At 38.3% G+C, this 27,090-nt stretch overlaps 1 protein-coding gene across 2 annotated transcripts in view; it reads left to right on the top strand.

Moving 5' to 3' along the window:
* The window catches only part of COL4A1 (collagen type IV alpha 1 chain), a 128,481-nt gene that overhangs the window by 78,827 nt on the left and 22,564 nt on the right, over window positions 1-27,090 (top strand). Inside the window, exons 13-38 of one of the 2 annotated variants that reach the window (XM_027444310.3) lie at window positions 947-1,036; window positions 1,625-1,660; window positions 1,799-1,858; window positions 3,172-3,216; window positions 3,422-3,475; window positions 3,855-3,896; window positions 4,780-4,873; window positions 5,530-5,565; window positions 7,121-7,285; window positions 9,860-9,955; window positions 10,901-10,984; window positions 11,684-11,754; window positions 16,279-16,470; window positions 17,147-17,315; window positions 17,709-17,801; window positions 17,896-18,000; window positions 19,467-19,564; window positions 19,834-19,984; window positions 20,313-20,426; window positions 20,821-20,988; window positions 21,569-21,658; window positions 22,271-22,423; window positions 24,713-24,811; window positions 24,904-24,993; window positions 25,907-26,046; window positions 26,926-27,052. In XM_027444310.3, the coding sequence (XP_027300111.2) occupies window positions 947-1,036; window positions 1,625-1,660; window positions 1,799-1,858; window positions 3,172-3,216; window positions 3,422-3,475; window positions 3,855-3,896; window positions 4,780-4,873; window positions 5,530-5,565; window positions 7,121-7,285; window positions 9,860-9,955; window positions 10,901-10,984; window positions 11,684-11,754; window positions 16,279-16,470; window positions 17,147-17,315; window positions 17,709-17,801; window positions 17,896-18,000; window positions 19,467-19,564; window positions 19,834-19,984; window positions 20,313-20,426; window positions 20,821-20,988; window positions 21,569-21,658; window positions 22,271-22,423; window positions 24,713-24,811; window positions 24,904-24,993; window positions 25,907-26,046; window positions 26,926-27,052 (2,662 nt within the window). Of the gene's footprint in view, window positions 1-946; window positions 1,037-1,624; window positions 1,661-1,798; window positions 1,859-3,171; window positions 3,217-3,421; window positions 3,476-3,854; window positions 3,897-4,779; window positions 4,874-5,529; window positions 5,566-7,120; window positions 7,286-9,859; window positions 9,956-10,900; window positions 10,985-11,683; window positions 11,755-16,278; window positions 16,471-17,146; window positions 17,316-17,708; window positions 17,802-17,895; window positions 18,001-19,466; window positions 19,565-19,833; window positions 19,985-20,312; window positions 20,427-20,820; window positions 20,989-21,568; window positions 21,659-22,270; window positions 22,424-24,712; window positions 24,812-24,903; window positions 24,994-25,906; window positions 26,047-26,925; window positions 27,057-27,090 lie in introns of both variants that reach the window. The other variant, XM_072031892.1, reaches the window with a different exon arrangement.

Here is a 27,090-nt window from a genome sequence, read left to right as displayed (position 1 = left end):
CCCTTTTGCCTTCTACATGGGCTTCTGTTGTGCTGCAGTACCTGCTAAAGTGGAAGAGAGCTGCAGCCTTGCTGGTGCTGTGTGACTGCAAATGGTGATGCAGTTATTTTCTTAGTTGCCAATGCTGCCACCTTGTTCATAAATACGGTCAATGTCCCAGAGTGCAGCGTGAGACTTCATGCTGTCCAACTCCTAGCCCTTTGCTGCAGTAGTACCAAGCAAATGACCTTTCTTATTTTTGCCTTGTTTGTTGATTTTGCTGTGATGACTGATTTCCTGCCTGCTGCATGACTGTTTCAGCATTGATGCATTGCTGAGTTACCATGTATTACCTTTGGTGCCTGATCCCATTTATTCCCTTAGCCAGCATCAGATGAGAGGTAATGCATCATAAAAAGATGCATAAAGTGCTCTATGTTGCATTTTCAGGAGGCAAGAAATGCTTGGAGTCATAGGTTATTGGGTAAACTGCTAATGTGTCTGAGCCCTTCTCCAAAAGCTTCTTACGTATGTCATTGGCAGAGACCTTTGGGAGTATAAGTAAATCATTACATAGGCTTTTTTTTTTTTTTTTTTTTTTTTTTTAGCATACTATTCCTACTGGATAGGATTTTTCATGACGTGGTACATCATTGAGATTAACTTTTTATCATAGAATTGCTTGAAAAATGTTGATAATAGAACTAAGTATGTGGAGATTTCCTGGACACCTTAGGCTTAGCAAAAAATAAACAGTATTGATATGTGTTATTTTATGGCAGAAATGCATCAATCCTTTTTGGAGGTGTTTTACCATGAAAGATAGTCATATTTCATTATATAAGCATATATGGTTTTTACTCTGTTGTGGATGCACACACAATGAAAAAATATGATCCACACTTGTTTTATTGAAGTTGGTCTCAGTAATGTTTTCAATGGTCTGTCCCGGATTTGGTGTTGACAGGGAGAACAAGGAGTCCGTGGTCCCCCAGGGCCACCAGGACCTTCACCACATGCGAAAGAAAAAGGAAGCGAAATCATAAAGGGAGAAAAGGTGAGACCTTAAATGATCAACCTTCAATAGTAGTCGTTAGAACTAACAGAAGTAAAAGAGGAAGAAAATAATGAGTCATCCACAGCCAACTATTCAAAACTGTTTGGATTTATGTAATACATTTTGATTGTCTTTCTGGAAGTTTCTCTGAAAAATATGATGACAAATGTATAAACAATTGCATAAAGAAGTAACACAAATAGCAGAAGACTTTCTGAAGAAGCAGAATCGATAAACATTGTAAATCCTAAATTTTATAAAAATTTGAATTAAGTAGCTTACACTGGACTTTTCATTTACAGAATCGCATCCATGGAGTATGAGTGTTAATGAATTATCATTAATTTTCAGTTATTGAATTAGACCCTCTAAGCAATATATACTAGCATAAAAAATAGCTTAATGGATTCATGTTTTGTGTTTTGTCTAACCTCTTTTTGCATGTCATACTATTAGGCATAGTTCTTGAAGTGGAGAACAGTATTAAACGTGCTACGTCTGATATGAAGAAGTAAATGATTTACAGCCTAAATGAATTATGGGTAAAATTTTCCTTACTAATCTACCTTTTTTTTATAATTACATTAGGGTGAACAAGGTCAAAAGGGAGAACAGGGAATCCCAGTAAGTATTTGTAGATTTTTTTTATTACAATAAAAATACTGAAGAATCTAATGATGGCCCTGAATATCTTTATACCTAAAAGCAAATTTACTTTTAAATATGGCAGTATTATTAATCTGGTATGTATTTGCCTTCCAGGGATTGCCAGGCTCAGCTTTCAGAGGAGAAAAAGGTGAACCTGGGGCGCCTGGTCCACAGGTAAGTATCAATAATGTGATTACAGTCATTGCATTGCATCCCTAAACTAATTAAACTTAGTAACTATTAGTGAAACATTAAATTTGGTATATATCAAACAACAAGGGCAGGTTTACAAGGCAAGATAGTGATAACATCCAGTAAAGTTAATAGGTAACATGCTTTCACGTAACTAAAGACAGTGGCTGCAGTGCTGAAGGCAGAGGCAAGACTCCCATTGATCCCAACTGAAGCAAGGTAAGGTCATTCCAAAACAGAAGGAAAAGCAAAGCAAATCACACTATATGAATGACTTTAGCCAAGTGTTGAATTTGTTTCAGATACTCAGGACTGGAGCAAAAAAAAATTAGATGACTGATAAAAGTTAACTTGCTGGTTTCTAGCCTGACCATAAGGCCACAATGTCTGTTGCATTTGCCTAGTTTGACCTATATCATAGTCTCATCCATACAATTTCTGTGAGCCATGCTGTATCTTTCACAGCTGATCTGGTAAGCAAAAGCAGTTTCTACATGAAAATGTATCTACAGTTTCTCAAATTGTGGGTCATCATAAACCATTAGAAAATGACCAAGCACAGCTATAGGCATTGAATTGTATTGCAGTCTGAAAGAGGTCTTCCTCCTTATTTCCTACTATACTTCAAGGTTGAGTGTTCTGTCAACCTATCAGTAAAGATGCATGACAGAAGTATCCCTGCTATCAGATATATGTTTTTACTCCTACAGTAAATGAGGGTTTGAAAGCTGGAAGGACGGATAAATGTTGGCCTGGAGCCAGCTGAGGAAGCATCTTTGCATTGTTCAAAAATAAATCTTTCGGGTTCTGCAGAGTTCTTTGAACAAAGCTTCAAAGATCTTTTAAATATAACTATTGTTCTTCAAGGAAATCACAGCTCCTTCTGAAATTAAGAAAAGGCACAAAAGATTAGCCAATACTAAGATCTGATATTGTAGTTTTATGGAATTGTTTGACTACCATATGGCTAATTCCAATCAGAGAGAACATAAAAAGATTCTTCTGACCACCTTGGTCTGGTGGATCTTTTTCATGTCCTTCTTGTGCTGGGGGTCCCAGTGCTGAATGCAGAAATCTAGGTTGGATAGGATATAATTTGTAGTATGTTGAGTAGTATAAGCACCAGGCAGTCACAGTTTGCTTGCTTTTTACCCTCTACACTGTCAGCTGTTTTAGCACTCTTAATGAATGCGTTACGGTAGTGATTATTTTGTTCTAGTAGTTCACCCATCATATTTAGAAATCCTGTACCTGTGACCATCTGCTTAAGCAGAGTGGAACTTGCTGTTTTACAGGGAAAGCCTGGAAAAGATGGCGAGCCAGGACCAAAAGGACAACCTGTATGTATTTCACTGAATTATACTATTTCTTACATTCAAAACCAAAGAGTTGTCTGTGTATTATAAGTGGTTGACATTTTCTAGCCTTCCAAATTATTTACTTAAAATTATTGTGCTTGTTGAGTTTAATTTAAAACTTGGATGCTGTCAGAGCTAATGTGCAACTATGTTTGTCTTTTTTGGTGTCACTGTCTTCTACGTTCAGGGTTTGCCTGGAGGGTTTGGGATTCCGGGACGGCCTGGGGAACCTGGTGCTAAGGTGAGTCAGAGCCTGTGCTTGTCACTACAGAGTGAGGAGCTATGAGCTCGTATGGCCAGTTCATAGGTGTGCACTGAAACATCATATGCATGTAAAGCAGTGTTAAATGAACATTGCTATGCTAACAAATTATTGTTTAGTATAATATTCCAGGTGCTTAGCATTTGGATTTTGTGTGAATCTGTGTCAAAGAGTTCATTTGCTAAAGAAACTATTATTGTTATTATTGTTATTATTGTTATTATTGTTATTATTGTTATTATTGTTATTATTGTTATTATTATTATTATTATTATTATTATTATTATTATTATTATTATTATTATTTTGTGAAGAACATCTGATCTGGATTTAAAGCATAACTTGTATTTTCCTTTAGGGTGAAAAAGGTGATCGAGGTCCTCAAGGTCCTCCAGGAAGAGTAAGTAAAACAAATTCTTGTTTTATTTTAAATTTAAATGAAGATAAAAATTTTGAGAAAGTCAAAGCACTCAAACATAAAGAAAAAAAAAAAAGAGAGAGATTATGCATATTCTGATCTTGTTCAAATCAGTCATGTCCTCAGTTTTTCTTAATGGAAACAAAAGCCTTATTTCTGAAGTATGTTTGAAATTTGGGAAAGGAGCTTTCAAAGAATATGAATTTTGAATGTTTTTGAGAATGGAACTATTAGGCATTGTTAATCAGTACAAACTAAGAGAGAGTTCAAAAGAATACATCTGTCAGCATTGTAGTCTATAAATTTTTTAACACTTCAAATAAAAAATGGGACTAGTTAGCAGCAGACATATCTTTGATGGTGCTGCTTTCCCAGCAACTGAAAAAATTCCCAACATCTGTTCATTTGTTTTGAAAAAAGGTGTGTACTTCTTGAATATTGTATTGTAAATGTTAGTATCTTCTATGTCAAACTCAGATCAACAGTAGAAATCACTGGAGTGGAGTATTTTAAGATGAAAGGTAACACAAACCCAATGGATCAGTGCTTAGAACATACTGAGGTTTCTTTACATCATCTTCATTCAGAAAGGTGCTATCAAGTTTTCCACTTAAGCATATGACTGATATGAAGGAATTTTGGTAGAATATGAAATCCTTATTTTCTCCGGTAATTCCTCAGCAGCTACAACACTCTCACAGAAATTGGTACCTGTCAATGAGATTGCCAGTATGACCAAAACTGCTCAAAGCTGTTAACACAAAACAAAGTGGCTTCTGTGCCATCAGGCTGGGATGGATGACATACAAACTACTAGAGCACAGTTGTGTGTTTCTAGTTTCCTCATCTTTGTCCTGTGATTCAGGTTATAGATACTGGACCAATGGATGCTTTTGGTGAAAAGGGAGACCCTGGAGTTTCAGGTTTGCCTGGACAAAAAGGTCAAAAAGGTGAAAAAGGTACGTATTCTCCATTGTCTTTATGACTGAGTTGTGCTTTTCATTTTCTTGCTAAAGGAAATTAAAATCCCACTGTCTGTGGGCTCAGCAGCTCTATGTAACTGTGGAATGTTCCAGTTTTTCATTTAATTGCTTTCAAATTATTACATTTTTTCATAGTTTTAGTCAACACTTCTTCTCATCATTAATAAGACAGCATTTCATTAATAGTTTGGAAAAGAATAAATGGGGCCTGGGTTTATGGAGGTTAAAAAATACAATGAGATTTTTTAATAAAGAAGTGAATACAATCACAAAGTAGATAATAGTGCAGAGAATCTTGAAGAGATGCCTCAAAAAAAGTCAATAGCTAAATTTTAATTCTTTAAATGGACTTGTGTTATTTGCAAAATTCCTCAGTAGACAGGAAATTCCTATAGACAGCATTCTCAATTTCCCCATTACAGACATTTCCCTGTTGAAGAAAGACCAATGGAGAAGATGGCACACCACAGGGACTTTTCACTAAGTGTGTTGTTTGCAGATATCTATGAGTTATTTAACTTTTGATACAGTGAATACTTGCTTATAATGTGTACTTAATATGTGATAGAATTGCATTCAGGATAATAGCATTGCTGACTTGATTGCCTAATTGAAAACCTCTCTTTTTAAAGGTTTTCCTGGATTACAAGGAATCCCAGGAACTCCAGGTATGATTTTGTTCACTTTTTTCCTTTGTTCTTCTTGGGTGGAGAATCCTGAGAGGTGTTCTCCTCATCTGCTTTCAGCCTGACTTACAGGGTGCCCAGGTAGTGGCCTCTCTGAGGATCTAATCTCCACCTCAGACCATTCCTGTTGATTGCTTTTCTGGAATCTCTGCTGTGATCTAGCTTTGCTCTTTGTGTAGAGCTCTGATAATTCTTAAATCTTCTCTGATCACTGCTTAAATCGAGAAGTGTTAGTGTGCACACGTCATCTGAGAGAGTCCAGAGAGTATGGCTCCATTGGGCATGAGGAGCTGTAGAATGTGAATATGCGTGTGTACCTATGTATGTATACTCTTGCACAGATAATCTGGTTTGCTTTCACTTCAGCTTTATATGTATTTGCATAAATAACAATAAAACAAGATTTGCTGGAGGAAACACTATTTATTATTCAATTGACAAAGTCATTCCTGAAGGCTTCCTGCTTTTTTTTTTTTGACTGTGTTATTTGATCTAATAAAAGGTATTTCTCTTGCCTGCAAATGTTGCCTTTTTCACAGTCTAAAATCTTTGCATACATGCCCACAGTACTGTTATGCATATGTACATGTGTATGTGTTTGAACTAAAACACGATATTTGCTTTTTAAAAATGAACCAAATAATCTGTAGAAACGTGACTCCAGCACATCCAGTAGTGATACTACCATAATCTCCTTTGCTCATATTTTCCATCTTGACAGTTGGTATGTATGAAATTATTGTGAACCAAAGTCAGATAGTTGCCAGGAATTTTTTCACAGTTTAGGGAGGAGATACTATATACTGCAGGCAGTAGTGATCTCTAAAGAATTCGTATGGCATAGAAGAAGAATGGTGGCTCTTTGTCTGTTATTACTCTACAGAAATTGAGATTTGTGTGACTTAAATATCTTCACTACAATGTTGCAGATGGCTCAAAATGGTTTAGCAGTCAAATCTCATGATTAATTGTTAATTAAAATAAGTCATTGAAGTAGGAAGACCTGTGTGACTGTGCAAATAGCTAAAAGGAGATCTTGAGTAATTTTTTTCCTAGTTGTTTAACTGTCTGCCTTTATTGGTTGCTGTTTACTTATTATTCCTACAAACAGTTTGGGGTTTAGCATTCCTGAAAATCTGCTAGCATCATTGAATACTAATTTACTGAAGTTCTTACAGATGCTGTTCATTTCCAGGTGTGTTTAAGATTTGGCTTATTATGAGAAGAGCATAATGGTTTCTAAGTTAAACCATTAACTCCTACATGAACTCCTTTGTCACCATTTTTTCTTAGCCAGCAAAAATTGGTTCAAAAAATAACTCAGAAAGTTACTTTTCCCAGTGTTTGCTCAGGGACTGAATGGAAGTGAGTTATTCTGAGCTGTAGTGAAAATATGCCCTGAATTTTGTAAATCACCAATAGTAAAAATACAGTTCCTCTTTATTTTGCACTAGCATTTTCCAATTTCTCTTCAAAACTTATTGTAAGCTAATGTGTTGATAATGTTACTATCATCTATGTTTTATTCTGTCCAAAGGTCGACCAATTCCAGACAGAGTAGGATCACCTGGTGTCCCTGGACAGAGAGGTGAAAAAGGTGAAAAGGGTTCTCCTGGATTCCCTTTACCTGGACCCCCTGGAAGAGACGGTTACCCAGGCCCTCCTGGGCTCCCTGGCCCTCCAGGTCCTCCAGGTGTAACAGGTCAGTAAAGCACTTGGCTGCTTTTCACAATGAAGTCTCAATAATGCACATTGCATGCACTTGAAAAAGAAAAAGGAGACAAGATTATAAAAGCTATAATTAGGATGCATTTACATCTTGGAAGAAATGTATCCGACCTGTTAATGAATAAAGTGAAAAAAAAAAAGATGCTAATACTATTCATAGCATAAAAGATAGCTGTCCAATATCGCAATTTACAAGTCTTCAGCACCAATATATGTAACACAAAAGATATACAGACTAGGGGATGAGAGCCCCATAGAAAGGGATCTGGGGGTTTTGGTTGATGGCAAGTTGAATATGAGTGAACAGCGTGCCCTGGCAGCCAAAAGGGTGAACTGTACCCTGGGGTGCATCAGGGACAGAATTGCTAGCTGGTTGAGAGAAGGGGTTGGCCCACTCTGCTCTGAATTGTGGGCTAACATTGAGTACTATGTACAGTTTTGACCGCCACTGTAGAAGAAAGACATGAAACTATTAGAGAGCCTCCAAAAGGAGGGTTAAAAAGATGGTGAAGGGTGTAGAGGGCAAGATGTAAGCAGAGTGGCTGAGGTCCTTTGGTTTGTTCAGTGCAGAGCAGGCTGAGGGGAGGCCTCGTGGCAGCCTGCAGCTCCCTCACAAGGGGAGCGGAGGGGCAGGCGCTGAGCTCTGCTCTCTGGGGACAGCGACAGGACCCGAGGGAACGGCATGGAGCTGGGACAGGGGAGGGTCAGGCTGGGGGTTAGGGAAAGGGTCTGCACCCAGAGGGTGGTCAGGCTCCCCAGGGCACTAGTCACAGCACTGAGCCTGACGGAGTCCAAGAAGTATTTGTTCAGTGCTCTCAGACATAGGATTTGATTTTTGGGTGGTCTTGTGTGGAGCCAGGAGTTCAGTGATCCCTGTGTGTCTCTTCCAACTTGGGATATTCTGTGATTCAACTAAACTAGACATTACACTAACACTCCATTTTGGACAGTACATATCAGACAGCATCAAATATGTAATATAAATAAAGAGGCGTGTATTTTAGGGTTAGTTGTTACCCAGAGACATTAAGTAATTATTAGATAAAGATGTCTGCAGTTTATTCCTAATACTGTACTTTATGATTCTATTACTGTATTTGTCATGCATACTTTTTGTGAACCCTAGGCCATCTATGCCTTCAATTAATAGTTGCAAACTAATTTGCTCAACATGAAACTTTAATATTTAATCGTACTGCTTTTTTTTTGGTCCCTCACAGTGTTCATTTGAACTTTATATTGCATAACTGTAAATTGAGCTGGCTTGATGTTGTTTTTTAACTAAAGGACAATGATGTAAAAATAACAAGGGAAATAGTAAGAGCATAAAAGAAAAACAAGAAATATAAAAAGCAGTGTTCTGCTTTTGCTCTACAGTTCTAGGTAAATGCTTAAAATTAACTTGCCTTACCCATTTTGTTGGGCTATAAACCTTAATATAAAAATGACTGGTATGTTTTACATACACAGTCAGTGAGAGGAAAAGTGCTGTTTTACTTACATTTCTTTAGCAGATTTCAAAATGTTTAGAGATGACTGGAGTAGAGGAAAACTTTAAATAGTATGTGCAGGTATCATATATACCGTATGCAGGCAATGTTTCCTTTCTGTTTTGTCCTATAGATTTTGCTGAAAATTTAAAAGCTCTAGTGTTTTTCCATAGCTGTGATTTTCTTAACCTTTTTAAAGATTAAATATGAAATAGATGATTCCTGTTAAAAGGAACATTATTCTCTATGGAATTCCTAAACCAAAATTGTTTGCTAATGAATCAGTATAAAATTCAACACTTAGAACAGGTAATTAAATAGTGAAATCTCACCCTGCCCCTTAAAGTAATAAGAGCAATAAGAGCAAATCCGTGGTTTTTAATAAATAAAAATGTTTCATGTTTCTGTCACTATGCCTTCTCCAGACCCTTCTTTAGCTTTCTTCAGATATAAAATTGGAGGAAAAAAGAATCCTTCCGTGTTTAACTGTTGTTTGCCAAACTTCACATAAACATTTTGACTATTGACTTTGGCCAAAATGATTAGGTTGGAGCCATAATATCAAACAGAACAAGCACAATTTTTATTCCTACATTAAGTTTTGCTGGGTGTTCTTATTTGTTAGCTATTTCAGTTCCTACTACCTGTAGTTTCTTGTTTTCAGAAAGCTTTATTGGTGTGAAGAAGTTAAACATATGTTAACAAGCTGCTTTTGACCTGGGAAGTTTCCAAAAACTCCAGGCTAGGTACAAAACACTCTACATAAAAATATCTACATACAATAATAATACGTTTTGTGTGAAAGTTGTTTGTAAACTTGTAATAGCAGAGTCATCTCTTTTTCTGTAATTCTGGGGGATTCTTAAGCAACATATCTGGAATCAGAATGCAGAATCCCAGGTGGTTTTTTTCAGATTAAAAAAAATAAATAGAAAAATGAAAGACTATTCTCATGTACCACTACTCTCACATAAATTCAGCTAGGACATTCATAAATGCAGCCCTGTGATAGAAACTTGCATTTGCCAGACAATAGCTCTGTTGCATTTCAATTGCAGATGGAATTGATCAATGCCAGCAGGGGCAACCTGGTGCACCAGGTATACCTGGACCTCCAGGGCAACATGGATTTCCAGGAGAGATGGGAGAGAAAGGTAATAATATTTAAAATGAAAGTGTGGTTGCTTCCATTGCTTTGTACCCTGGGGCTTGGATATGTGGAGGTACTGAGCCAGTTAACTGGATCCAGAGAATTGGTACTTAATATTAGTTACGCTAACAGTTCATGGATGTGCAAGATGTTTCTTGAGTCTCTGGTGAATAAAAGAAGGATACTGTGTATTGAGTTGTGTGACACAGACTTTACTTACATTTCACTTCTCTTAGGCATTGCTGGTAAGTGATAAAAGATGGGTGATTTCAGGGCCAAAAAAGTATCTGAGAATTAAAGAAGACTTGAGTATAGACTAATTAAGTATAAATTGAACTGTTCATGGCAATTTAAGATAAGGATTCTGGGATGAAGAATTAAATGGGAAGATGAGTTGGGAATAAAGATAGTTTATGAATCAGTACCTTGACTAATTGAAACTAAAATTGCCACACCTGCAAGTAGTACTGTCAACTGTGTGGTTTAGCAGTATCAGCTAAATGGACATATACAAAAAATGAACGGCACTAATTTACATATCAGTTGATTCTTCCTAATCTCATTCTGCTCACTTCTTTTTAAAACTGCAAAATTGCAGTAGCTGTGGAGTTTCTTTTTTTCTACTTTAAACTTTTCATATCTTCTGTACCCAGTGTATATTTCTCTTCTTTTTGATCCTCTTCAGCCTGGTTCCATCTAACCCTCCTATTAAATACTGTCTGTAGAATAATACATAAGTTGATTTTAATGCCATTCCTTTAAAAGTTTTAAAGACTTTTGAATATCAGTTTGCTGATAAATTCTCTTTGAAGCATATAGTTAGAAATAGCACATTTATTTTTATTCCTTCAACAAGTGTATTAAATTGACATTTGCTACTGGATTCCACCTGATTGCAGCTCTCTTAAATCTTGTCATTTTTATTCATTACTTTTTTTTTTTTTTTCAGGTGAAAAAGGAGAAACCTGTACTTTATGTGATAAAGTAGGACCTCCTGGACTTCCAGGACCACAAGGACCACCAGGTCCAGCAGGTAAAAAAAAAATTAACTACCTGAGAATTAACTGTTACGGCTAAAACCTAAAAATACAGTGTACATTATGTGATTAATTATTTTTTCTCCCACTAATAAAATTGTTTGTGAAACTAATGAAAAAAAGATAGAATATTCTTATTTTTGGCCTGATTCCTAATTCCCACTGAACTTGACAAGGAAGTAGAAATAGGCCACAGTGAAGTATCTTTGCAAACTGTAGACCAAATTGTGAAAGTGAAAAAAAGTGTGGGAAGCATTTGCCCTACATGCTCAGGCTTGGCAGTAGCTCATACATATGTTCCCAATCCTAGGATCAAATTTTGTGACCCAAAAGAAATGATTTGTCTGCTGCCATGTCAGAGAATTGCCACATGCAAACACTGACAATATTCTTAATGTTTTTTCCAGTAGTTGTGAAGAAAAATGAACATGTTTTAGCTGGTTTGAAGATTGCAAAGTTTACACGATAGATATAAGTTTAATCAATTCCAAAGTCAAATGCCTCATCAACTTCTGAGCTTGGGAACGCAGACACAGGGAGCACACGAGCACATGAATACAGACATCTTCACTGACTTTTTATATTTACTGGGGATAGAATTAAACACTTTGTGAAGAATCACAAAAGCTTCACATATAATGATCTATTTTTAAACCATGTAATGAATAGAATTCTGTTTTTCTGTCTCTGAAAAGGTTTTCCAGGACAATCAGGTTTCAAGGGTGACAGAGGCTTACCTGGACTTGAAGGCCTTCCAGGGTTACCTGTAAGTAATGCCTTACCAAATATTGTGTGCTTATTTCATACTAGATGTTTGGTAAGACAACATTCAGTGTCATTGTGTAATAGTTCTGATTAAAAATAGACCAACACGGTGATATAACAAAATTAAAGAACTGGCTATACTTAGTAAAATAAACTAGGAATCAGTATTGTCTAGCTATGAGATGAAAAAAGAGCTGTTGGAAATGGGTTATATTCCCATGCTTACCCATCAGATGAATTCAGCAGTGGAGCTGGGTAAAAAGTAGGATTTTGCATGAAATAGATGCAGGTCTGCCCTGACCTTGTGTAGCAAGGTATCTTTCCAATAACTCTTTGGTATGTGAACATAATATATTGTGAGAGAGATACAGTGCCATCTAGTGTAATGTAAGCAGTTAGTCAATATTAGCAATCGGTATACTTCAGCAGTTTGTCTGAATTTTGGGAAATGTGTGCAATGTATTCTATGAAATCTAATTTTCAGATATTTAGCAGGGAAGCCAAGTGGTTTTCAAGAAAGAAGGAAGGTCTGTGAAAGCATCCTTAATTATAATGGGATTACTTGAAAATTCTGTTGATGCAGCATAACGCAGTTCTCACTAAGGCTGGATATTAGAAGCAGAAAAGCCTTAATTATAGCACATGCTTAAAATGGCAACACAAATCACTCCTTGATGAACACTGTACTAGCACAACTACATTTGATCTTGTCAGAGTTCACCTGAGTGTCCCCGCATACACTGTGGTAGGCTGTGAAGACCTCCATTAGCACACATGTTCCTATGGCATAACATGGATTTTGACACCATAGAATCATAGACTCATGGAATCCTAGAATGGCTTGGGTCAGAAGGAACCTTAACGATCACCTTGTTCCAACCCCCCTCCTGTGGACAAGGATGTCACCCACTAGGTCAGGTTGCCCAGGATCCCATCCAACCTGGCTTTGAACACTTCCAGGGATAGGGCATCCACAGCTTCTTTGGGCAAGCTGTGCCAGTGCCTCACCAGCCTTGGAGTAAAGAATTTCTTCCTAACATCTAACCTAAATCTCCCCCCTTTTAGTTTAAAACTGTTCCTCTTGCTTTACCACTATCTACCCATGTAAAAATGCACACTCCATCTATTTTATAAGCCTCTTTAAGTACTGGAAGGCCACAACGAGGTCTCCATGGAGCCTTCTCTTCTTCAGGCTAAATCCCCAACTCCCTCACCCTTTCTTCTCAGGAGAGGTGCTTGAGCCTTCTGATCATGGCTTTCCTCTGGACTCATTCCAACAAGTTTATGTCCTTGTTTTGGGAGTCCCAGAGCTGGATGCAGCACTCCAAGTGGCCTCATGAGGGCAAAGTAGAGGGAGACAATCACCTCCCTCTGCCTGCATCCCTGGATGCAGTTGGCCTTCTGGGTTGCAAGCACACACTGCTGTCTCATGTAGAGCTTTTTGTCCACCCAAGAACCCCCAAGTCCTTTTCCACAGGGCTGCTCTCAATGAGTTCTCCCAGTCTGTACCCAGGTCTTGCATTGCCCACTCCTCAAGCTTGTCCAGGTCTCTTTGGATGGCATCCCATCCTTCTTTTGTATCAACTGCACCACTCAGCTTGGTGTCATCTGCAAACTTGCTGAGGGTGCACTCTATCCCACTGTCTATGTCACTGATAAAGATCTTAAGCAGCCCTGGGCCCAAAACAGACCCCTGAAGGACACCACTTGTCACTGACCTCCACCTGGGTATTGAGCTATCGACTGCAACTCTTTGGGCATGGCCATCCAGACAATTCCTTATCCATCGAATGGTCCACCCTTCAAATCTTTTTCCAATTTGGAGATAAGGGTGTCGTGGGGAACCATGCCAAAGGCCTTACAGAAGTCCAGGTAGATGACATCTCTCAATCTTCCTTTGCGGACTGATGCACTGCACACTGAATCATAGAAGGCCACTAGATTGGTCAGGCACAATTTGCCCTTGGTGAAGTCATTCTGGCTGTCTTGGATCACCTCCTTGTCCTGCATGTGCTGTGCTTGCAGGAGGATCTTTTCCATGATCTTTCCAGGCACAGAGGTGAGGCTCACCAGTCTGTAGTTCCTCAGATCCTCCTGTCTACCCTTTTTAAAAATGGGAGTGATGTTTCTTTCCCTTTTTCCAGACACCAGGAACTTCACCTGACTGCCAGGACTATTTAAATATGTTGAAGAGAGGCTTGGTAACCCCATCAGCTGGTTCCCTCAGGATCCTGGGATGCATGTCATCAGGCCCCATAAACTTGTACCTGTTCAGTTTCATCAGTTGGTCTCAAACCTGCTCTTCACTTACAGTGGGAGGGACTTTGCACCCCCAGCCCTCATCTACATGTTAAGTGAAACAAAAGATGTGGGAAGCCTCACTGGCTGTGATGTCTGAGGCTAAGAGTACTCTCTCTGTTGAGTACCTCAGCCTTTTCCATGTCAGTTGTTACCAGTTCTCCCTTCTCATGTATCAGAGGAGGTACACTCTCCTTTGCCTTTCTTTTCTGACCAACGTACCTATGGAATCCCTACTTGTTATTATTTGCCTCTCTTGCCAAGTTCAGTTCCATTTGTGCCTCAGCTTTCCTGATCCCATCCCTACACATCTGAATGGGATCTGGACACAATTCCTGATGTAAGTAGAGTGACTTTGTCAGAGTCTTCCCAGCCTTTTTTTTTTTTTTTCCTAAAGCTGTTTTCTCCTTCCAGCTGAGCATTTTTGGCAACATAGCTTCTCAGTGGTGTTCATGTGTGCTGACTCTAACACACACTGGAATTATCCAAGCACCCTCTACCACCAATGGTGAGAGATAGACACCTTCAGAAGTTAATCCAACCTATCTATATTAATTCCTTACTCAAGGAATCTATTTCTTGCCCTTGAGTATGAATAAAGCCTAGATACCCTAATTTAGGCAACAAAAGTTAGCTGGGATGGGAAACACATTCTCTGTGTTTCCACTTTGATAAACAGGATGGTATTACTCAGTGACTGAACTTACTACAATACAAATGGGTCCCTGAAAGAAGGAATGGAGAAAAAAAGGAAAGATAAAATATGAAAGAGACAAAAAATAAAAGACATCCTAACATATTTAAGCTTTTGTCATGTCTGGCATTTGTTCTCAGCACATTTTTGCCACATCTTTACATTTTCCTTTAATTGCCTCTCAAGTTCTGTTCGTGTCTTTCATCAGACGAGGACTGTTTGTTCTTCTGAATATTTTTAAGCTTATCTTTGTCTTCAAAATTCAGACAGATGGTGATCCAGCCTATAGTTCAGTTTGGAAAAACTATTACCCAGAGGCCATCTTTGCAAGCCTACATTGTTCTAATCCATTCCACAGCATCAGAGTCTGATTCAAGATCCAACAAAGCTAAAGGAACTATGTTCTAGTTCAAGTTTAAATGAAAGGTACACTTAAACCGTAAGACATTGGCTGTGAAGTTTGTGCTTTACTATCCTAGTCCTGATCCACCTGAAAATAGAATAAAAATTCCAATGAAAAAAGTCCATACTAGTCCATATGTAGGGAAAAACTGGAATTCTGGACGTCCTGTAGGTGTATTGTTATTGTACATATACATGTACATATATGTATATATATATATGTACATTATTATACATATACATATATATATATATTATTGTTATTATAAAGGACTTCTTCCCTGGAAAACTTACAAACTTCTTCTGATCATGTGTATAGTATTCTATGCAGCAAGAGATTGTGAATGTTAATTGCACAAAATCAATGAATGTTGGTAATGAAGTGAAATGTATATTTTAATCAGCTAAATGTCATAAATAAACTAGTTCTTGTGCAAATAATACTTGAATTTTATATAAGACAATGAATTGAATTTAGTAGGCAATCTATGTATTTAATGAATATTTCAGTTGATTTTAAAGTTTCTAAAAGAAGCAAACTCAAGAGTTTTGGGCTTGTATAGTCAGTTTAAACCTGTACGTTTGGCTATGCTTTTCTTTGCATAAAGGAAGCATGCTCTTCTCATGTATTAGTACTATTTCTGGTATTGTAAATTATCCTGGAAATGTAGGATGCAACCTTAGTTGCATTTGTATCATAGAAATAGGGTCTGCAATGTTACAGAGTACGACTTTGGGGGCAGATGTTAGCTCTGACAAGGCCTTTTCAAAAAGCCTAGATTACTTTGATATAATATAAATATATGTAACTAAAATTCAGTGTGTAGTACATTGAAAATTCAGAGAAGATTTTTGGTGGCAAGACCTGCAGCTTTTGTGTAAATAGTGAAGTTTTATATTGACCTGTGGTATGATACAATGACAGTGTGGTTAAGACAGGGAAATTTGTACTAATTCCTTATTTACACTGCTATATCCTGGAAGATATTCTCATTTGATTTCCTTGGTTGAAAACTTAAAGTTTTATTTGATTTGGGTCTACTTTTTGATTTCTGAAGATCTGTTTTCTTTATTTTATCAATTGAAAAGTTGATAGGGCAATTGATGACATTTGAATTTACGAAATTTCAGGGGCCCCCAGGTGCTCCAGGACTTATCGGCGCCCCAGGGGCAAAAGGAGAACCAGGAGATTTTTCTTATGATACTATCCTGAAAGGTGAAAAGGGAGATCCTGGTTTCCCAGGACAACCAGGTATTCCTGGAAGAGAAGGAACACCAGGAAAAGATGGATTGCCAGGTCCACAGGGTCCAAAAGGAGCATCGGTATGTGTTATTTCTTTATGTTTGCACTGTCCTGCTGAATGTTTCTGTATTTTTACATATTGTCCTAGACATTCTTTATGTTTATTGGCCTCATACATTGTTCCATATGTGATCCAGCTCAGACATATTCAGATATGCCTTGCTGCTTTCAGGACTACAGCAAGGTTACTTCCCCCACATTGTGGGTGTGGACAATATTTTTTTTTTAATTTCTCCCTTTCTCAAAGTTTTATAATGAGAACTGGTGTGGATGATTTAACTCATATCTGGAGACGATTGAAGAAATGCAGTTGTCCAAGTACAGATAATTAGGATGAGGTTCAACTCTGTTCTAGCAGACTTATCTTCTTGTGGAAACTAATGTTTCAAAGTCTTGCCCTGTTAGAGGGTTCAGCTGATGTGGATGTGGAGCTGGATCTGGAGCTCAGATTTTCTCCCAGATCCATGACTGGGAAAATAGTCAAAATGATCCAGTTACCTGCATTGCACACTAGGTATGATTTCCATGTACTTTTCTACATGGAACACAATTCTACTTCCATTGAATTCAGTGATAAAGGATTTACAGGTAGGTATCCTGTGCTAAATCCAGGTTACAGTATATTCACACAGATGGGAGGATGTGTTCTGTCTTGCCAATCACACAAGGAGTACATTTATACTGTCTACAAATTAGGGTACAGCTGGCTTGAAAGGAGAACGTGGTCCCCCTGGCCAACCTGGATTCCCTGGAGTACGTGGTGAAAGAGGTTTTCCTGGCCCTCCTGGGATAGGCACTGCAGGGTTACCTGGTGACAAAGGAGACAGAGGCTTTGCTGGAACCCCAGGTTTACCAGGCCTTCCAGGTAATGCTATAGTATTTTTTTTTTAATTATTTATTTTTTAAGTCTCCTTTAAAGTGTCCTTTAAGGTGTTTCTAAGTGGGAATCAACTTAGGCGATCACTTGAATTTAAGATGGAAAGAAAAAGACTAATTCAGATCAGTATTAACTTTCAGCAGTTTACTTGCACATCTTTGAGGACATTTTTCTTTTTTTTTTTTTTTTCTATCAGGCCAAACAGGATGGTTTAAAGTTATCCTAAACCTAGTTCATTGTAGTTTTCTATGGATATTCTATAAAAAAAATCATAAAAAGTCAGTTTTAATGGTGTGGAGGGTCTAACACTGCTGGCAAGGTGAATGAAACTCCTCTGTTTAATTTCATCGGTTTGGACTTAATACATCTTTATGTTCACAGGGGCAAAGGGTGAAGCAGGACGAACTATACCGCTCCCTGGACCTCCTGGGGCAGATGGCCTTCCTGGGCCACCTGGTTTCCCTGGACCCCAAGGTACAGTGTTCTGCTAATCTTTCTCTGATCTAATGTTTCTGTTTCCAAGAAATTAACATTGGTATCAACATTTGTCTTGTTTTCACTCCCAAAGGTGACAAAGGGAATCCTGGGCTTCCAGGGATACCTGGCCTGCCAGGAGAAAAAGGTGCTGTTGGACAGCCGGGTATAGGGTTCCCTGGGCCTCCGGGACCCAAAGGTAAGATAAAGTTATCCATCTGACAGGGCTTGTGTAACTTAAGTGTGGATGGAGGACTGCACTGTCATCCAGTCATGGCTGCACAAGGAGATCTGCAAGGTGTAGCAGAAGAACTTCCCTTGTGAAAGTCCACAGGCACTTATCAGGATACTTTCAAGGCACACCTGCTTTGTGCAGTCATCTGGTGCAGATACAGGCAACGCTACTGCCAGAACAGAAAGTGATATAGTGCATCCTGTGTTGCAGCAACTGAGGTTGCTGATAGATGAGATGGCCTTGCTGAAAGATGATTTAGGTTGCTGAAAGATGATTTAGGTTGGTCAAAAAAACATGCTAACATAAGTATGACTTTTTTTTTTTTTTTTTTTACCAGAGCTCACAGGTCTGTGGTGTCCCAGGTGGATGGGAGTGTTTGGTCAAATACCAGCAGATTCAGTAAAAGTTTAGGCTTCCCCACATGGCCATTGTCAGGGTGTACACATAGTTTAGAGTCTATAAGACCATACCCTCATTTTGGATTTTTGGGAGACGTATTTTGTAATGCTAATGCTACTCATTCTGGACTAGATGACTGAGCTTTCAGCAGCCACTTCAACCGCCATTCTCTCTATCTCACACATCATGAACTGGGAGGGTCAGATAGATTTTTAAATAAGAAAAGGGAAATCTTTACCTCTAGTTCTTCCAAATCTGACATGACACAAGCCTGAACAGAAAAGTTCCATAGCATCTAGAAAAGGATTGCTATACGCTCTTAATTGCCAGCAATAAAGGAATGAATGATGTATCAAACCCTTTTATTTCCAAGACACTTTCTTGAATGCAGCTCTGCCCCATGACTTTCCAGGGGCTTAGTCTAAAAGCTGGATTTCCCACTCTGTGAGACCTTTGTGAAAGGAGCTTCATCTCAGTTTAGTGAGCATTATCTTTAAGTGATCTTCAGAATGTTGGCCATCTTCCTTCCTGAATTCCTGAGGGATGTTCCTTGTGCCAGGTGTGGTATAGAAACGTGTGACCCTCAGGGATATGTGTAGGACGTGTCACATTACATATATAGTACAGAAAGTGTTGATTCACCAAGATGGCTTTTGTTCTGCATCCCTGAGTCTTATGCCTCACACATTTAGTTACCCCCTCTGAAAAAGACTCTGGAAACACACCTTTGCAGGTAGAATATTTCTCGATGTGAACCTACAAGGCTATTAATTAAAGAACAGTCACTCCATATTTGTTCTTTTTGGGTTTGAAGCTCAATGATTAAATATCTGTTGAGAACACTGACATTTGGGAGCTGCCATTTTTTTCTCTAGGAATTTGATGAAAGAGACTACATAGACCTTTTTGAACATATTCCTCCAAGGATGTGAACAGTTCAGTTAGAAGTTTGAAGAAATGATAAGGGACATTTACAGGGACAGACAGCAATAATGTGAGTTTTATTTTTTTATTTTTTATTTTTTTTGTAGGTTTTCAAGGTCAGCCTGGCTCACCTGGTCTACCGGGGACTCCAGGAACTCCTGGCCTGGATGGTTTGCCAGGTACACCAGGTTTACAAGGTCAAAAAGTAAGTGTCTGCTGCTGATACTATTTTCTGCGACTTCATGTTAACAGGAATCTGAGAATCTGGGAAAAGATTCTGCTTCTTTCAAAAACTGCCCGTCATCTTACGTTTCCCACTGTATACGCAAAGGAACAAAGTAGATGAATGCTTTATGTTAACTCTGAATGGTTCATGTATGTGCAGCATTCTTTCTGAATGATTTAAATACAATCAGTGAATGAATTAGTGGTTTTGATGTATTGATTCCCAATCTGTTGTGTTTCTGTGGCTAGGGTGAACCTGGTGTAGGTCTCCCTGGCCCTAAAGGATTACCAGGCCCCCCAGGCCCAGCTGGCATCCCTGGAGAAAAGGGAAATCCAGGACTGCCTGGCTTACGTGGCGAGCAAGGATTCCCAGGCATACCTGGACAGCAAGGATTCAGAGGTAACATGGCTCAAAAAATAAAGATACATCTCTGTATTTATATTTTTTTTTATAGTTTCTCCCCTGTAGAGGGAACAAAAAGTCTATTCACCAATTAAGTCCTACTGATAACTAAGGGCATTCTCTTTTTTCCTTTCCTTCTCCTCCCTTTTGCCTACCACAACTGCTAATAAATGGCAAGCAACAAAAAGCAACGATTTCCCCCAAGCCCAGGCAGGAAGTATTAGAGGCTGAAATGAGGTTTTTGTTGGCCACATATTTCCTAAGCATCTGTCTAGCATCTTCTGGAAACAAGATCTCAAAGACTCTCATCTCTGTCTCCCCACAGGTGACCCTGGCCTCCCAGGACTGCAAGGCTTGCCAGGCACCCCAGGTGCACCAGGGGTGGGCCCAAAGGGATTGCCAGGGCCTGCTGGACAGCCAGGACCCCAGGGACCACCAGGTGAGAGAAAAATGCTCCCATGCTGATGCTTGGAAGTGGATTTTTTGGCATAAACATATGTTGGTGTTCATAAATTGCTTGTGCTTTGTGGGTGGGGCACAGGAAGCATGGCAGCAAACCTCATCCATCTGGTCCAAAACACAAGGCAAGGGCTGAGAAAATCTCTGCCATTTTGTTCAGTTTCCTTGGGTTATTGTGGGTAATATGTACAGGATCGAGGCTGTGCACAGGAAATGAGGAATATTTCTGCTCTCTTGACGTTACAAGAGAAACTGTCTTTGGGTCTTCATGCCACATAATTTCTAAACCACGGGAGGACATTTTGGGGTATGCTTGTTAACTGTGTTTCCTGTGTTCTGCTAGGGACTAATTCTATATCTTCTCTTTTTCCTAGGAGTTCCTGGAATAAAAGGAGAAAGGGGTTTCCCTGGTATCCCGGGTCTAGATATGCCAGGACCAAAAGGCGATAAAGGTAGCCAGGGTCAGCCTGGAGTACCAGGGTCTGTGGGGTTACCTGGCCTGCCGGGTCCACAAGGGTCTATTGGACTGAAAGGATCAGAAGGTAAACATGCTTACTGCTGGGAAAGTAATCTCCTTCCTTGGAAATTGGCATCTTTGGCAACTGTTTTATTAAGTCCTGGTAGCATTCCCCTTCACTCAGTTAGGAATTGATCCTTCAAGGAACCTGAGCTTGAGGAAAACACGTGGGCTTCTATCAGCAAAGCCATTCTGTGCATGTGTAGCTTTAAACTCATACTGAAGTCTTTTGGTGGATCAAATCCAGCTATATGCAGGAACTAGGCGTTAACCTGTAGTAATGGAAGATGATTATTCTGCATAGTTTCAGTGATAGAATGTGGTTTTAATAATGCCTTTGTTTATTACAGCATTGTTTACTGTAGTTGCAAGTTATAAGAATCTGTCAAAAACCTATTACAAACCATGTTTTATTCTGTATTTCCTAACACAATTTTAACTGCTGTTTTATCTGTCAGGCTATTTAGATTAGATCATCCTCTTTATCCCTTTTTTCCTTAAGTAGTGTAATTCCTGATATAATTGGGAGTAAAACATTCCACTTCTCATACTTCTTTACACTGCTTGCTTTATTTCTCTTATTCACTCTTCCACTTTGGTTTCAGGAGCCAAAGGAGAAATGGGAGTTATGGGAACTCCAGGACTGCCAGGGACTCCTGGACCAGTTGGAGATCGAGGGTTGCCTGGTGAAAAAGGTAAGACAGAGACTTTCTTAAATTCTTCTAGTACATTTTAAAATTGATGTTTTTCCCAACTGAAGTCTGGAAATAACCAAATATAGAGAGTATGCTTGGCCTAAAGGATGTTTTATGTCAAGTAACTTCCTTCTAAGTTAGAAATAATGTAATCTAGAAAGCCATATCCTAGGAACAGTTGTATTTGGGCACTGAGCCAGGAGTTTTGGTCTGTTCTTCAACAACATCAGGGTTGGCTGTTTGAGAGCATGCTATGGATATTACTCCAATAGAAACACTGTGTTTGAAGTTATAAATAGCCAGCAGGAAGGACTTAATTAAATCCTTCAAACAGTGCCCTATATTTAAACTCTTCAACTCATATTCCTATTGTTTTGAGAGGGTCTCAAGCTAATGTCTGTGAAGCAGGTAAAAGATACCAACTTTTTCAATAGTTATTGTGAAGTCCTGGTATAGAAAAATCTGCATATGAGATAAAAGATGTGGGTGTTCAAGAGCATGTTAGCCCATGCTCAAAATTTAATAAATAACTTATTTAATTTGTTCTTGTCTACTAAATATTTTTGCAAAGTTTTATATGCCTCTATAACATTCTGTGCTATTACTTTATAGGTAGCCCAGGTTTCAAAGGGGTAGTTGGACCACAGGGTGATCCAGGTGTCAAAGGGGATAAAGGTGAAGCTGGTCTCCCAGGAGTACCTGGAAGCATGGATACCATGGACATGGTTAGTCTCAAAGGCCAAAAGGGAGATCCAGGAGAAAAAGGTAAGTTTAATCTCTAACTGAAGTTAGAGTGGCAGTACTTGGAGTTCTGTTGTATCTTAGTTTAGACATCAAGTTTCAAAACAAGATTAAAGAACTTTACACAACAAAGCAGATGTTTTTCTAGCATCCTCCAACTCCATAGAAACAAAGATCAATCAGACTTAAAGGGTTTTGGTTGGATGGAAAAGGCTCAATTATAAAATCAGTTTTTACCTCGTTTCTCAGAAGACTCTGAAAATAATAATAATAATAGTAATAAAAAAAAATTAAAATTAGAAACTAAAGCTTGCTAGAACAGTAAAGCTTTCTTTCATGTAAAAAATATAGTTTTCACTGTTTTCACCACGAAGACCAACTGACTCTGTAAGAAAAAGTGGTCAGCCTTTTCTGGTGTACAATTGTTTCTTTGGGACCTGAAGAAATTTCAGGAAAGACACATGTGAATGCCACTGATACTGAAAGACTACCTTACATCAGACTGGAAACACCCGGAAATATACAGGAGAAAAGCAATCAGCTTTTTATTTAGAAATTAAAAAAATATATTTTATATATTTAAAAAAATATTATATACATTTTATTATTTGTTCTTTTTATTATGATGTACCTTTTATTAAAAAATCCCAGTAAGAGTTTTTGATAAATAACTCTTTTTATTTTATTTTCATAAATAAATTGTAATTGTTTTTTTTTGTTAAAACAGAAGTGTAGAGCTGGAAGGGAGCTACTGGGATCGTGTAGTCTGCCATTTCCATCAACCAAATGCTTCAGCCTTTCATTGTGTACCACGTTTTCTGAAATAATTATCATTCTTATTACCCCTTCTGAATTCTCCCCAATTTGGCTGCATTCTTGTTACATTGCATTGTGCTGAAACAACTGAAGGACTCAGGCCCTGCTGGAATAAAACTTACCAGGGTTATGGACTGAGAGGAAGGGCAGGAGCAAGTGTGGAGTACATCTGCCTCTAAGCTGAGATTCAGCTTCTGACCATACTTGTGAATTTGTTGAAGCTCTCAGCCTGTAAGAATTTCATCTGGATTCCTTTCTCTCATTTGTGTCTGATCTTGATGTGGTGGTGTGAAAAGCCTTAAAAAAAGACTACATAGGTTGTTTTTCATTACCTCCTTTTCTGCAATTGATCTATAGGTTGACTGGTTGATAGTTTTATTACCTTTCCAGAAATCAAAATCAAGCACAGTGGTTACATGCATATAAAGAAGCCTATGCTGACAGGTTCAACTGGTTAATTTCTTTTGTTTCTAACTCCTTCACCCCTCCAGCACTAATAATGCGCACTTCCAAACTTGGATGTTCTACCTTTCCCTGATCCCACACAGTCTGCAGATTATCCTGGCTCATGCAGCATGGAAGGGTAGGCTCCAAACAGACCCCAGACTGCAACCTTCCGCTGTTGTTTGTCTGTCTCATCCTCTTTAACCCAGAGATAAATAGTACCAGTAGAGAAAAAATCTAGTTATATTCCATAACTTTCCTCATCTGTTTGCTGCCTTCACCTCTCTAGTCATGAATATGACAGTAATGTTTTAAAAAACTTGTAACATACAAGCAAAAATAGAGTATTTTAATGGAATGGTAATGTTTAATAAAAAAGGTTGGGTTTGGACATCTTGGGATTTTTTTTTTTTTAATAAATCCTCTTAATTAAAAGCATTCAGCTACCTATCTTCAGTAATGTATTGTCCAGCATTTAGATACAACACTAACAAAAAGGATTATAACCAGAAAGCTTGAACATTGCAGTTGGAGAAAAGGCATGCTGCAGAATAAGAGATGGAGCCTTCTAGAATGATGAAGTTGCTTTAACATTAAATAGAACTGAAGAAACGGAAAAGTTCTGCCTGTGAACTGGTGGCTCGCATTTGCCTACATAGACAGCAGAACAGTCAAATCAATCATTTTTGTTAACACCTGATATTGTCTGGCACTTCAGAAATAACTCATTAATCTAACTCAAACATAAGTGTTCATTTGCAAAACACTGAGTTTCTTTTAAAAATATAATTTGTCTTGTAATCTGTGCAGACACCTGCAAAATTTTATCAGTTTGTAGCCTTCCTTCAATGCTGGCTTGAGTGGAGAGTTGTTGCTCAAGTTTGACTCTGCCGTACAATATATGAAGCTTGAATTCAGATTCAGCCATTCCCTTGTTCAGCAGAGAGAAGCAACAGAGATAAAAAAAAAAAAAAAAGTATTTAGAAGGATTGTTACATGACATTACAGTAAATTTTGATAAAACTGATCAGTGTTTGTTTTATTGTTGTCCAGGGGACCATGGACCAACAGGAGAAAAGGGGTTACGTGGGGAGTATGGAGAACCAGGAATTCCAGGAAGGGATGGTGAACCTGGTACTCCAGGACATCCAGGTATGTCTGAAGCTAGCAAAAGGAGATAGTGTTAACCAGGTATCTTAAACCACATTAACTATCTGGACTCTTAATTTCTCTGCTGTCTCTAGGACCAAAAGGTGATCAGGGCCCCCCAGGATTCCCAGGAGAACCAGGAATACCAGGACAAAAAGGATCAGTTGGTGAAATGGGTTTGCCAGGTACTGATTGCTGGGATTTTTTATTTTTATTTTTTATTTTTTTCTTCAAGTTAATCTGGAGCATTGTTACAGGCCTATATTAGGTGGTGTTGATCTACTAACTGATTGCAATATTTACAGTGCCTGAACTGTAGGCTTTGGGAACGCTACTTTTTTAATCTTATTATGATATACAAATAATTCACGTTAAATAGCTTCCTAACTTTCTACATGTGTGTCCTTTAGCCAAATGTAAAATGATTATTTGTGCACCTCAAAGAAAGGACATATGTCAGATTTGTGTTTTTGTTGCAGGCAGGCAGTTTTTCAAGTGATCTCTGCCTGTCTGCCCGTCTCTGTCTCTGCCTCTGCTAGAGTGTGAAGTCCTTTAAGCTTCTTGTGTATTTTCCCCCTTTTAAAAAGCTCTGTGAGTTCCAGTGCACATTATTGATAAACTGTAATGCTCTGAGAGGAGTGTTGCTGGGGAGGGGAATGGAGAAGAACCTATATCTCAATAAGAGAACTTCGTTTCCATTCAGATGGCCTTGTGCCTAATGTTTTTAGGAAATCAAAGACAGAAGACTGAAGTGGGGGTGGGGAACAGAAAAAAACTGCTACGGCAGAGTTCCTTTGTCACTGCTTGTCTTGGTAGACATTTGTGAAATCAACATCAACTTTTAGTCAAATAATATTTTTAGCAACAGTTCTGCTTACTATTAATCCAAGATTATAACCTTCTTTTATCAGGAGAGCTTATCTTCCCATAAAAAGACCCCTTTAGATGGTGAATCTCAAAAGTGAATTTATTAGCTATTGTAGGGAGTTGCTTTGTTTTTCTAGCTCTAAGTAGCTAAGGCAACCCTGAAAAAACATTGGCAACACTGCTAAGGTGCCACCAGCTCTGAAACACACATTTTTCCTTTTCTTTTACTAGGAACACCTGGAGAAAAGGGTCTGCCTGGAGTACCAGGTTCACCAGGCACACCAGGGTTCCCTGGGCAAAAAGGTGAAAAAGGAGACAAAGGAGCAGCAGGTTTTCCTGGAATTGGCTTTCCAGGGTCTCCTGGTGAGAAGGTATTTACACCCCTAGGGATTTAATTGTCTTGTCTCTGCTGAGTATCTTATCTGAAAAGATGCCTTTGGCCTTTAAGCTATGTAATCTCTATTTTCTATTACGCTCATTTAAATACTTGATGAGAAATTTGAATGGTGTGTATATGCACAGGTTTAGGTGCATTCTGTTTGGTGGGACCATTGTGTTCAGCATTCGCATTTATTCTGTCTCTTTAGCTCATACTAAATTTACATTGCTAGAAATTTGGGGGAGGGGAAGAACTTTTAAAAATATTAAGGAAATAAAATGAAAAGGGCTTCCTTCAAACAGAGTAAATAGGTGTACTGAAATACAGTAAATACATTTTTAAGATATCGCTTTTTTCAGCTTCACAATAAAAAGCTCAAATATGAGTGGAAATACAACTGTATTAATACTGTCTGTAAAGTTAATTTCACTTCCAATACTATTCTAATAGGATTCTCATTTGTTTCACATTGCTTTTCCTAGTTATACAATGACACTAATCCTGAATTTATAAGTAAAAATAAAACTTAGTTACTTGGTAACAAATTTACTGAAGATTTAGAAAAGATTTTTTTGAAGATGATTAAGTGTAGTAAGTTATGAGGCTAATTTGGAAAAGCCTTTGTAAAACCTATTTCAAAGATGCAGAGAAGACTTGTCATTTTCATATGTAGTTATTAAGCAATTTCTAAAAAGTCAGTACTTCTGGTAGTGCTAAATTTAATCTTAAATTGTTTTGTTTCTAAATGGAAAAAAGAGTGAAATTCTTTATAAGTCCAAAAGATAAGAGGGGTTACATCTACCATTTTCAAATAGTAAAAGGTGTTTCACAATTAATGCGTGGATTTTATAACGTGTGCTGCTTCTTCTAGGGAGAACCTGGAAGAACGGGTAGTCCAGGTTTATCTGGAGACAAAGGTGAAAAGGGTAACGTAGGAATTCCAGGAATACCAGGTGCCCCAGGTCCCAAAGGATCTCCTGGCATGGCAGGATTTCCAGGCAAGTGTTCTTGAGTTAATACAACAGAAAATGCAGTG

The sequence above is a fragment of the Anas platyrhynchos genome, chromosome 1 (genome assembly GCF_047663525.1).
Source record: "Anas platyrhynchos isolate ZD024472 breed Pekin duck chromosome 1, IASCAAS_PekinDuck_T2T, whole genome shotgun sequence".
Taxonomy (NCBI): domain Eukaryota; kingdom Metazoa; phylum Chordata; class Aves; order Anseriformes; family Anatidae; genus Anas; species Anas platyrhynchos.
The sequence above is the reverse complement of the archived record's forward strand: the minus strand, read 5'-3'. Positions and strand labels throughout refer to the sequence as shown.